The sequence below is a fragment of the Mugil cephalus genome, chromosome 16, assembly GCF_022458985.1.
Source record: "Mugil cephalus isolate CIBA_MC_2020 chromosome 16, CIBA_Mcephalus_1.1, whole genome shotgun sequence".
Classification (NCBI taxonomy): domain Eukaryota; kingdom Metazoa; phylum Chordata; class Actinopteri; order Mugiliformes; family Mugilidae; genus Mugil; species Mugil cephalus.
In genome coordinates, this window is record NC_061785.1 from 11,209,750 (window position 1) to 11,222,418 (window position 12,669).

At 39.2% G+C, this 12,669-nt stretch overlaps 2 protein-coding genes across 2 annotated transcripts; both read left to right on the forward strand.

Annotated features, from left to right (window-relative positions):
- Positions 1 to 2,299: 2,299 nt before the first annotated feature.
- On the forward strand, positions 2,300 to 8,644 carry tmem106a (transmembrane protein 106A). The gene is made up of 8 exons (XM_047610119.1): positions 2,300 to 2,428; positions 3,531 to 3,724; positions 4,035 to 4,098; positions 4,215 to 4,368; positions 5,475 to 5,615; positions 5,701 to 5,744; positions 5,853 to 5,906; positions 6,977 to 8,644. The coding sequence occupies exons 2-8, from the start codon at positions 3,559 to 3,561 to the stop codon at positions 7,086 to 7,088; spliced, it is 735 nt and encodes a 244-aa protein (XP_047466075.1). The 5' UTR covers positions 2,300 to 2,428; positions 3,531 to 3,558; the 3' UTR covers positions 7,089 to 8,644.
- A 1,222-nt stretch (positions 8,645 to 9,866) lies between these two features.
- arl4d (ADP-ribosylation factor-like 4D) lies at positions 9,867 to 12,335 on the forward strand. Its single transcript, XM_047608173.1, has 2 exons — positions 9,867 to 10,014; positions 10,929 to 12,335. Exon 2 carries the CDS (start codon positions 11,042 to 11,044, stop codon positions 11,645 to 11,647), a length of 606 nt encoding a protein of 201 aa, XP_047464129.1. The 5' UTR covers positions 9,867 to 10,014; positions 10,929 to 11,041; the 3' UTR covers positions 11,648 to 12,335.
- The last annotated feature ends 334 nt before the right edge of the window (positions 12,336 to 12,669 follow it).

Sequence of the window (12,669 nt, forward strand, 5' to 3'; positions counted from 1 at the left end):
CCTTAAAGCAAAATACTAACCTGCAAGTCGGATCAACTTCCCCGCCCACGATTTTGTTGTGCCGAAAGGTTTGACTGGAACCGCTAGGTTGGAAAGTGATTATGCCCTGGCTAGATCTGCAGAGCCAATCAGGTCGTTTGGGGGGATTTATGAGGCGGTGGACTGAAGAGTAACAACGATGCAATCAAACATGCCGTCTGGGCACCAACAACATAGCTCTGATTGGTTGTAAGACTATCCAGCTTCATAGTTGTGGCCACAATTAAAATAAACTAACATTGGTGAGTTAACCAAGAGCGCAGTCAACAAATGGTTAGCTTAGCACAAAGGTGAGAAACCAGTGTAAACAGCTACCTGGCTATGTCAAATGATAACCCCTAACCCTCCTGGAGTGGTGAATTGTTGTAAGTAAACTGTAGGGGTGTTGGTGAGTATATCCCTGGCGGAATGCTAGGCTAAGCTAACCAGCAGCTGGATGTACTTAACAAGCGAAGTCAGAAAATTATTTTACAATTGTGGTCACTATTAAAATAAAACTTCAACGGGGGCTCCGTGATCCCTAGGGTCATGTAATTACATATATATGTTCATGTTGATGGGCATTTTGCTCTCAAAATTTTACGTTTTTTTGCGAGTGTGCTTCCCGTTTCCATGGAAATAAATGGGCCCTGACTAATACCTGGAAAACAATCAGTCACAGCAGTAGACTCCTATGTGTAATGGAACACCGTTTATTACTCCAGCAAGTACCCCGAGCCTTAGTCACGACCTAGCAACGGAGAAACTTTCTAGTACCGTTAAAGTTTATGGGGATCGTGGAGTTGCCCAAACTGAATAAATAGCGCACATATAAACACTAAAGTGTTTGTTAGTTTAGTCTTGTAGTGGCTAATATGTCTGCTGAAAAACAGTTTTGAAGCCTGCGCAGTATCATGGACTCACCGGAACAGCTGACGATCTGAACATTTCCAGTAACTCCACAGAGTTGTAAAGTCCAAAAGTCAAAATGGATTGAACAAAGATCGATGGAATAATTTCCAACATGAACATCATGTTTTATCTAACGGAATATCCCTCTTCAGTCCATATTAGTCCACCTTTAGCCTGTAAAACAATTTTCTCTGCGCTCACTGAACTGTTTGACGTGCTGCACACAAATGAGTTACACCTGTATTAACAAGGCGGTCTTACAGATTCGTAACACAGAATATTTATTAAAGAAAGCTGAAATTGTAAATTCAGATGTATTACTTTATTGAAGTTGACTTCCAGTGGACTTATTTGTATTTGTTTACATGTTATAAATTTTCAGGACGTGATAATGTGGAGATGGCGGAGCGATATTTTTAGTAATGAGTCGGCCGTGCTTTAATGCGGATTTGAGCACGTTCTAAATGTCTTATTGACCAGTCAGATTTCTTGGTCGGGACTACTTGTTGTATAATGGAATTTTTTCCATATTCCCCGACGATTTTCTCCTACAGATTAAAATTTCTTCAAATACACTAGCCCAGACCTGTCAATCTAAACCACAAAGTAGGCCCCGCCCCCATCACTGCTGAGCCAATCACGAGACCGCAAATTACACGCAGTCTCTGTCAGGTTCCCAGCAATTGGCTGAGAGCCTATTCAGTCCGCAGGTGAAATCGCACACACGCACGCTGCAATATTAGCATAAGAGAAGCTAACAGTGCAGCCCGCTCCCATCAGCCAACTACTGAGGCCAAAATGGCTTCACTGTCTGTACTACATTTAGCTGTTGTTGTTTAAAGTTAAAACTTGAATCTACTGTTGCATATGAGTGAAATAAAAAACAAAAAGAAATTAATAATAATATTTGAACCCGTGCATTACTTGAATAGCTTAGTATTGAAGGCAAAATTATAACAATAATGTGTATTTATCAATAACACTAGACTGAGTTTGATATAGAAAACATTTTTTCGATAGGGGGTCCCTACGTAATTTCTCCATCCTTGGCCTGAAAGACGTTGAAGACCCCTGATCTATATAACAACCTCACATTAATTCTTCCAGCTGCTAGGGGGCAATGTTGAGTTGACTGGAGCAGGCAATATTGTTTACTTCTGTGACAACATATGAGGTTAATGCATGTATGTGTGCACTTGCAACTGAATTATATTATTATTGTATAAGTATAAAAGTGCCTGTTATGCAGTTGCTTAGTTTAATTTTAGTGTATCTGAATTTGTGCAGAATTTCTGTATGAAGGAAGGAAAGTTAAAGCAGCACATGTGATCTGCAGCAGAGTCTGAGCTGTTACCTAAAGAAAGAGGAAGTGTTCCTCCCACTAGATTCTAGCTTTGTTGAAGCAGCTGCTCGACTCTCTCTGACAGACCCTCTGTTTTATGACCATTGGTGAATTTTATGTCTCCTCATCAGGAGATATTTGCAGTTAAAACTGAAGGTAAGTGCATCTTCATGTTGCTATATTAAACTCATTGCAAAATGTGATGTAGTCAGTCAATGGTGTAGCCTTGTGTATTTAACAGCAATAATTAGATTAATAAATGTGCTAAGCACTAAAGACATAACCATGGGCATGCATTTAATTCATACTTTTGATCTCTGTTGTATCTTCTGAGTAAGAGGTAAAGTTTCCCAAAAGCAATAGATATGTTTAAAATTAATGAGAAATTGCAACATTTTAAGTAAATATTCAAAAATAAAAGCAGTCATAATGTGGGGAAAATGCACAAAAAATCATACAGAAATAACTTCATACTTAACTTTATTATATGAATGAATACTGCATATGTATAGTTTGTATCAGTTATGGATGATTTATGATGTAACCGGGGAAAGAGGAGCCAAACTATAGCCAGAAGTTTTTTGTAAGTGCCTTTGAAGTGCGTGCATGCTAGTGATGTGTAATGTAGGCTTACTGTGTGATTGTAGTGCTGCAACTCAGTAAACAGAACAAACCAGTTGAGCTTCCTCTTCCTAAAAATGATCGAAGGCGTCTAAATCCACGCGTCAAACTCAAACGATGTGCAACACACAAAATGTATGTGTAAAATGTATTTAAAATTGCAGTAAACAGAAAATAAATTTCTATCAACTTGCAGCTTTTCCATGATCAAAACCGACTGATGACGCATTCACTATCATTAATTATTGCATCATTGCAAGTCTGCTATATATATGTCATCCAGCAGGAAATGAGACATGTTGATGCTGAACCTATTTAAAAAAAAAAGTATAGTCATCATGTTTAATATCTGATGTGACATAAACTGCTCATCTTCTTCTTCTTTTCATGGCATTTAGTGGTTCATTTAGTTTTATAAGACTATAGTCGACCGTAAAACTATAAAATAGTTTCACTGGAGGTGTAGTTTTTTGTCTCTTTCACAGTGTAGACTTTGCTCACATCGTGACAGTTGTAGGAAAATGGGTTTTTATTGGCCATTTAAAGCCTTGTGAGGAAGGCAACGGGTAGATGGACAAGACTTAGAAAGGACAACGACGCAACAACGACACAAGTCCGGTCTCTGGTTTTTCTTTAGGCTGGACATTTACCTTCGATAAAGCATCATGGTTAGGCCTGGCCACAGCAACAAAACTACAGAGGACCCTAATTGTACAGAAGGGAGGGAGACGACGAAAACACTGAAGTACTTTCCTCCGTATGGTTCCATCAGTGGAAACGCCACAGGAGACACCTGTCCAACATGCCGAGGCACCGGACGAATTCCCAGAGGTTGGTTTAATGAAAAGTCAGATCAAGTCAAATGCCCAAACTGTTCATTTTTGCACTATTTTTGCTGCATTAATATGCACCTATACTCTGAGAAGAGGCGTTATATTCCTAATTTTCCCTTTTTAGTTCAGGAAAAGAGTCCAAGCGGTCACCCAGCTTCCTTTTGTTAAAAACCAACACCATGTTGCATGTTCCAAAAACTTTCATTACACAATTGGCAACAGGGGAAGTGCGACAAAGCCAAAGACTTTCACTTCATGTTTGCAATTTATGAAGTAGTACCTTTTCTTCTATTTATTTGTGTTGACAGGCCACGAAGACCAGCTTGTTGCTGTAATACCATGTAATGATGTGAGACTGAGACCCAGACGCACGTAAGGAATAGGCCTATATGTGTGTGCCCTCACAAAGTCAACACTTTCTTTTGTGCTTATGACCAGGCTTGCGCTGTTGCACCATGTAGTTTAATATGAACAACTGTGCATTTCAGGAAGCTGTACGTTTTCATCTCCATGGTCGTGTGTCTCCTCCTTTGCTGCCTGATTCTGTTTTTCTTCTTCCCGCGGAGCATCACCCCGACGCCAGTGTCTGTGCTGTCAGTAATGGTCTACTTCACCCCAGACGCAGTTGAAATGCAAGTGACAGTAAGTAACTGCAATGCAGAGGCTTGTTCGGGCTTTTGAAATCTGGATATGACGTCTATTATCACCAAAACAGGATACTTTAAGAACCCAATCAAAACTGGGATGTGCATGTCCATGTAAACAGAGTCTAAAAGACAACACTATTTGTCATTTATTAGCCTGTTCAAAAATTATTTTCCTTAAAAAAAAAAATTAATTAATGACAAAAATAAAATTTAGTAAAATTTGCAACTATGTAAATTAAATTAAAAAATCCTGCGCATACTGCCTTCTGACAAGCTAATTGTGTCAACTCAAAGCTAGCTTCTTTAGCTTACATCTTCACAATTTGCTTAAGAAACTAAATTCAGACAGAAAAAAAAGGGTTATGTAAGAAGGGCTAACATAATATGACCAGTTATGCTAAAAGCTAATTAGCGTAGCTGTGCAGTGACTTCCATTAGCTTCTGACACTAAAAGGATTCTTGGGATTTGGAGAGGTTAAGTTACAAATATGAAAGCAAACACATTTCCTTTTAGCTACTCTACAGCTGTGGCGACTGATAACGCAGATGAACATTGATAACTCGAACAAAAATACACTTGCTGGTTAGTTTAGCACAAAGATGAGAAACAGGGGAACAGCTAGCTGGGTCTGTAAAATGATAGCTAACCACAACAGTCCTGAAAATAGTGAATTATTGGTGTTACTTACTATTTGATGCAGGAATGTCTCCACAGACACCTAGATTCCAACTCAACTTCAAGATCCCTCTTTTAAAACCAGACCTTTATAAAAATAAATAAATAAAAATACTGTAATCTCGAGAGACTCGCATAAGTTGTATGAAATACAATCTGGCTCATGGTTATTCTTCCTTCATTTTGACATCATTCTTCATTCAGTGTGTGCAGTCCGCTTTTCCAACCATAGGAACCAGGCATTCTTAGCAACCACTTTATTGTGTTTGTCAAAACACTATCCACGAGGAGTCGCCTAAATTGCATTCACATGACAGACTCCAGATAGCGGCCACAGTTACGTGAAGGTCAATGTTCCCTGAGACTCTTTAATCATGGAAAGGCGTGTTGGTTGCACCTGACGAGTTGCGTGTTTCCCTCTGCAGAATGTCATCAACATCTCCAACGAGAACTTTTTCCCAGTAGAGATTGCACAGTTTACCATGCAGGGGCTGATTGCTGACATAGTCATGGGTAAGACCAAGTTATCCAATATGACGGCCATCCAGCCCCGATCACAGAAATCAGTGAGTTTCACACAGAATAAAATATAGTATAATATATCTTTGGCATCCAATACGTTTCTTACCTCTGTGTTTTCACCTTTTGCAGTACACCATTGAAATTGACCTGCCTCTGACAGACAAAGGCTTAGTGTAAGAAAGGAACCTTTCAACTCAAAACATCACAGTTTTGTATAAAAATGTGCAGCCACCATTACTGTTTACGTGTCTGAACTCATCATGTCCATGCATCTCTTTCAGGGCTTACTGCAAGTCAAGCTCTTTCAAGATTCACACGTTATTTCTGGAGCTGCAGTAAGTGTCATCTCAATGTGCAAACCAACAGAATAGGCAGATACGTTAGTTTATCTCAAACCCATAGTGTGTTAAAGACAACCACTGAAGCTTCAGGCCACAAACCACATCCACGTTAAAGAGAGGATCCTACACTCCACAGTCAAATGTCTACATCTGAAATGTTGTTTTCTGATAACTCGGTGTCGTGCTGCTTTTTGAACTCAGCAAAACTGACTGTGATCTTTCCCACAAAAACAAGCCGGTGGCTTTTTCATGTGTTTTACTTCTGTTTTGTTCCTCTTTAAAGGAAACATGTCTGTTTTTGCACTCAAATGTGGTCGGCAGCAGTTTCTTTTGGAAACAGCGAATGACACATTTGTCTTGCAGGACTAATAATAAGCTGTATGTATTTAAAGAGATTGTATAGCTTTGGCCTAATAATATTAGGGAGATTTCCTGATTTTAAGTTGCACACCAAACAGTCAGAACATTATCTTATATTATTGAAGGACAGTTGCACTGTATTCTTGTGATAAGACATTATTTGGGTATACACTCGCTTACTATAGACTAGGTATAGAATTTAATATGGAGTATAAGGATTACAACACAATATGATATATGATAACAAGCAATAATCACATTAAACAGCGCTGTGTTCGAGTCGTGTTTCTGTTTCTGTCCATGCTCCTTCTCGCTCTGGTTTGGTCTCCACCAGTGCCTGAGAAAATTATTTACTAATTAATTTATTTAATTAAGTTACTAATTTAATTTATTAAATAAATTATTATTTTTTTAATTTTATTTACTCCTTGGTGCTGAGTAAGTGGAGCTCTTTTTTTTTTTTTTTTTTAAGATGTGTCTGAACGTAAGTGTCCATTTCCAGAGTTGGAAAACCAAAATAAAGAGCTTAAAGACACTAAAATGTTCTTAAAGTAAGATATCTGCCCCTGTGTCAGATCCACGCCATGATATGCCTTGACTACCAGCCATAGGATCCACTCTTAATACAAAAAATACAGATTAGTTCAGCTTTAAAACATCAGAAAAACATGATTAAGTATCTTTTCTCCTTTTCTTCCCCTCAGAATGACGATGAATATTTCCTACATGGCTCACACAGAGCAGCTCTCTCTGCAGACATACGAGTATATCGACTGTGGCACCAATTCAACGATCCCTCATCCCGTGAGCGGGTGAAATCCAAATGAAAAGGCGCCGCACCTTTATTCCCTTTGTATTTCATCTGAATATGTGAGTGACAGCCACTGTGACGATACGTCTCATCTCATTGTTCTGTATGTCGTTAAGAGCACGCTGTGAGATTACTATTAATCACTACAATGTCGTTTAGATATACCACATGCATTGGCAAGGATAATTTTTGCTAATTTCTGTGTGATATCTGTGAGTTAATCACAACAATAAATGCCTCATAATGTGCAATTCAAAATGTAGTAACAGTATTTTGTAGTTGTAAATATCACATATGTGTTTTTTTAAGGAGATTTGGGAGATTTCTTTTAAGGTTAATTTTTGTGTTTTCAGATGTTGACCTCTTTTTTTCATTTGCACTTTATTATAATGTGACATGTGTTAGATCGTCTTTATTTCCTCTTTTTTTTTCACCCCTTGCTTCACTGGTGTGGTTTTATACTTCAGTGACGGACGTTAAAGACAAGTTAAAATAAACTTTTCAACCATTCAAGGGAAGGACGAAGGAAATCCACTGGTTGGTTTTACTTAAATCCATTACAAGGCTAAATACCGCACTTAAGTAAAAGTATGTTGTTATAATTTGGGGATTTTATTTAAATATTTACAGTATGGGTGGAAAAAATTAAAGGATTATCTTATGCATACATGTGAAGAACATGTCAATGCTGAAACAGATTGAGATTATAGAAATAATGTTTAACCATTTTAATAAATCTGATACTAATTTCAGTTGAAACAGGGTCATAAATTATTATTTTCGTCATGATAAATGTATATATTTTTTATTATTAACAGCCTTAAAATGTGAGAAATGGGCACAGAGTATTTGGAATTTGTATGAAACAGATTCAGTCGTGATTGTAATAATCTGTTGTGTAGTTTAATGTTCATATGTTATTGTTAAGTGAAGCTCTCAGTTTGATTCCACCACTGAGAATTACACATACTGATCTTAATGAGACACTTTTATTTTTATTCTTTTGATCACCACGACTCGGGAGTGACCCGAGAATATTTCCTCCAGTTCTGTAACAGTTCGTTTGTACACAAGGTGGCGCCAAAGCGTTATTACACGGCACAAGTACAAGGCTATACTGCATGTGAAGAAGGCAATTTTTGTTTGATTGTATGAATCTTTATCAAAAGGAAAATGATGAAAGGGATGTTTATATTGTAGCATAGATTTATGTTTGACATGTTGCTCTTGTATGTGTCTGTGAAGTTTCTCGTTCATCTAGGTCATGTTTTATTGCAAAATAAAGCTTAACCAAGAAGCTTAGTTTAAAAATTGAGTCTGTAATGACCTGATACTCAGATGAAAGTGAAGAATGTTGTTCAGATTAACCTGTTCTGATTTGTTCTGTGTTTTGTTTTTTTGACTCGTTTTCAAGAAAACCCCAAGCATGTTCAGTTGTGTTGTTTTGTTTTAACTTTGTTTTCAGATACTCTTACACTTACATTGTGTATTTGTGTGTTTATCATTCATTTCTCTGTGGAATACAAAGGAATTCCAGTGATGCTGGCATGTACTCATTGAAGGACTTTCGTTTTCATTTAGAAGAGCACCCACGATTAAAAACCTCATGTGCAAAAAAATCAGAATACTAACACATGGCTGACAACAACAACAACAACAAAACAAATGCTGCACAAAACTATGAATATCAGAGGTAACATGGATGATGCATTTGCATTGTGCCGAAACAAGGTTCACCTTCTTCACTTAGATTCTACGGGACTGAAAAGGGCAGGATGCCTAAAAGAGAATCATCTCAAGAAACTGTCCCAGGGAAAAAAATGTTTTGGATGCACACACTCAATACCCTAAATTAAGAAGATGTCATTTAGACTGACTTTAATTGTGTCTCCTGTGCCCTGTGATTGGTACTTGTAACCAGAAATATATGATAAAGGTTGTGATGGGTCCCCTGATAACTGGACATAACCCTCATCTGTGCATTAACTATGACCTCTAAGGCTCTATGAGAAGGCTCAGTGCCAAAGAAGATAGATAGATAGATAGATAGATAGATAGATAGATAGATAGATAGATAGATAGATAGATAGATAGATAGATAGATAGATAGATAGATAGATAGATCATACATAATCCGATATGTAGGTAGACACATGTCAAAAACAACGAAATGAATGAATGAAATTACAATCAAAAGCTTCCATGTGCACTAAATTAACCCTTTATAGGACACTCATACAAATACTTGAAAATTCTAAATATCAACCATATTTTATTGCATAACAATCCTTTTTTATATATATATATATATATATATTACCTTTGCGATTTTATTTTCATTGAGAAAATCCCAATTAATGAATTTACCATATATGGCTCCTTGCCTTTAAGTGAATGTAATTTAGACCATTAGAACATGAGTGCTGATTCAGGGACTTGTCAGCATACACATTATCAAACAGTTATGCTCAGGCTTCATGCAGAGGTGGACCTTACAGACCACATTTGACTCTGATTTGACCTGATAATGTTGCCTTGATCTCTACTGACTGTCTGGGTGAAAACCGCATGCTTCTAATTCCCACTGAGAGGCACGGGGACACAATTTAATAAGCTTATTTAAGGGTTTAAATAAGCGCAACCAATCTAAATTAGGTGAAATAAAGATTTAAACAGTTTATTCTCGAGTGTCGATGCATTTGTCCCCCTCCTGCAGTTCACTCTTTTACCTGTAGGGGGCGTGGAGCAGCTCTCCAGGTGGCCGTGACGTCAGGCCGGGTTTAAGGTGCCTTGCTCTGCACAGTTTCTCCGGAGATCCTCCTCAGTGCTGCTGTAGTAGAGCTGCGAGAGAGCCGAGCGACGGGGCGAACATTATTTGCTGGCAGCTATGGCTGTGTTTATTGCTTGTGGATGATGATCCCGACTTAAAAGGTAAGAACGAGCACAGTTTATTATTTTAATCTTTGATTCGTGCGGCCTGCATGCATGTTTGTTAACTTAACCTTAAGGATAATCTTACAAACTCAGTCTGCTGGAGATGGTAGGTAAACTGTGTTATTATTTGCACAGTTAACTAAGTTGTTAAAATGCGTGCAGTACAGAGCAGATGAGGATAATTTCGTGCAGGAGAGGAAGAAAATTAATAAAAATATGCACTTCAAATACAATCAAGCAATGGAAATATCAGTTCAGAGACGTGCCCTTTCCCTCAGAAAAAAATATATTTCTGCTGGATGAGACTCCTAGAACATGTAGAAACATCATTTTTTGGGCTCATAAGAAAATAGATGCCCTATTGTAAACACGTAATGGCTGTATTCTGTCCAAATGCAGCTGTTTGATGGGTATCAGGATGTCAACAACAACCAGATTAGTGCTGCTGCAGCAGTCCTCACAGAATACATATTATCCATCCGCTGTGCTGAAATCAATCTGCCCCGGGAAAATCCTTCCAGGGTTAGCAGTCTTAAGAGGATTAGCCTTGGCAAATAAGAAAATTACTGTACATAACCCCAGACATGCAATTGTTTGCCTCTGTGGTTTAAAAGACGTTGATTGTTTTAAATAATCCAAAGTAAAAATAGCTCAAGTTTGTGGGAAAATTAAACTGTGGGACAGTGATTGATAAATCTCAGCAGGAACTGCCGCGCTGATAGGATTAAATTGCATCAAACCCTTTTAGAGGTGCTTCCACTGATAAATCAGCACTATCTTTTGCCATCGTCTCCTCTGCGATCCCTTAGGTGACACACTGTGAACTAGCACCTAGATTGCAGACATTCCTTAAGCACCCATTATCTTCTCATTAAATGTTAACCCGGCCTCTGTGTGTGTGCCTTGATAAGGTCTCCAGCACCATCTGATCCCGGCTGCCTCCGAGGACAAATGCCAATCCACTGAGAAAGGATTACATCAGGAATCTGTCACCTCGCTTAAGTGGGTGTGAACTGCTGGAATCATGGGGAACCAGCTGACTGATATCGCTCCCAGCACGCCGTTCCTGCCAAGCTTTCAGTCTGTGCATGTGGTGGTTATCGGCCTCGACTCAGCCGGCAAGACCTCCCTGCTGTACAGGCTCAAGCTGAAGGAGTTTGTGAAGACGATCCCCACCAAGGGCTTCAACACAGAGAAGATCAAGGTGGCGGTGGGGACGAACCGAGCCATAAACTTCCAGGTGTGGGACGTAGGCGGGCAGGAGAAGCTGCGCCCGCTTTGGAAGTCCTACACCCGGCGGACGGACGGGCTGGTGTTCGTGGTGGACTCCACCGAGCTCGAGAGGATGGAGGAGGCCAAAGTGGAGCTCCACAAGATCACCCGCACCTCAGAGAACCAGGGAGTCCCCGTGCTGATCCTGGCCAACAAACAGGACCTGGACTCGGCCTTGTCCGTCACCGAGGTGGAGAAGCTGCTCGCCGTTCACGAACTGAGCATGTACACGCTGCACCACGTGCAGAGCTGCAGCGCTGTGGACGGCCAGGGGCTCCAGCTGGGCCTGGAGAAACTGTACGAGATGATCCTGAAGAGGAGGAAGATGGTGAAGAACAACAGGAACAGGAAGAGATGAACTCTTGGCTCACGCAGTGGACGTTACCTGAGGAGATTTATCCACTGCTGAGACACTTCCAAGCTTAATAGTCCTTTTTAATGGGAGAGCGATTTGTGCCAACGAAACAACAATTACACATGGCCTCTGGGTCAGGAGGAATGGATTTGCTCATAATAACTGAAGCAGTATTGACATTCTTTGTTCTGCAGCTGTGCAGCTGCCCTCTGAAAGCTATAGATTTAAAGGAAATCTTGATAGCAGTTAGTCTTCACTAAGTGCTTTAAAGAAGATTCCTAACAAAGACATTTGCATGTGAGTTTTAGGTCTAATATATGAACACATTTACTTCCACGCGGCAGGTGTGCGTGGTGAAGAAAGTATGAAATAAATTCCTTTATGTCCTTTCACCGGTTTGCACAGAATCTGGCCACACTAAATATCTGCTTTTGTTCCAGAGTGGAGTGTATGGATGATTCCCCAGAATATTTATTCAGATTCAGATTCATATTTACACTTTTTTGTTTTGTAAATGATATGAAATGAAGCGGTGGTGACGGATTTAGTTTGATTGCCATGGAAAAGTGATCCTAAGTGCATTCCCTTCATAGACACAGATGTTTCAATACGTATAATAATAGTGTTTATACAAATTGTACATTTTCTTTTGTAAACCTGAAGACTTAATAAATATAAGACATGTACAGAATATTCTTTGTACAGAATTGAACTCAACAAACCGAACATCTCAATAGCTCAGACCTGGAGCCATGATATTGTTATGAATGAGAGTAATAGCTGGGACTACAAACGGCTGCACTCACTAAAGATGCTTCATTAAAATAGGCGTTAAAAAGATCACATTTCTCAACTGTCCGTTTTGGCGTCTTTCGGCTTATTGTTTTGCTTGTCTGGCGTGCAGCTTAACTTGGTTTTCGGCTGTGTTAGCCGGAAGCCGTTAATCTGACGCTACCTGCTGAGCACCAAACAACAAAGCGTTTAGCAGCTTAAGAAACAGATGTTTCCTACAGGAGCTGACAGAC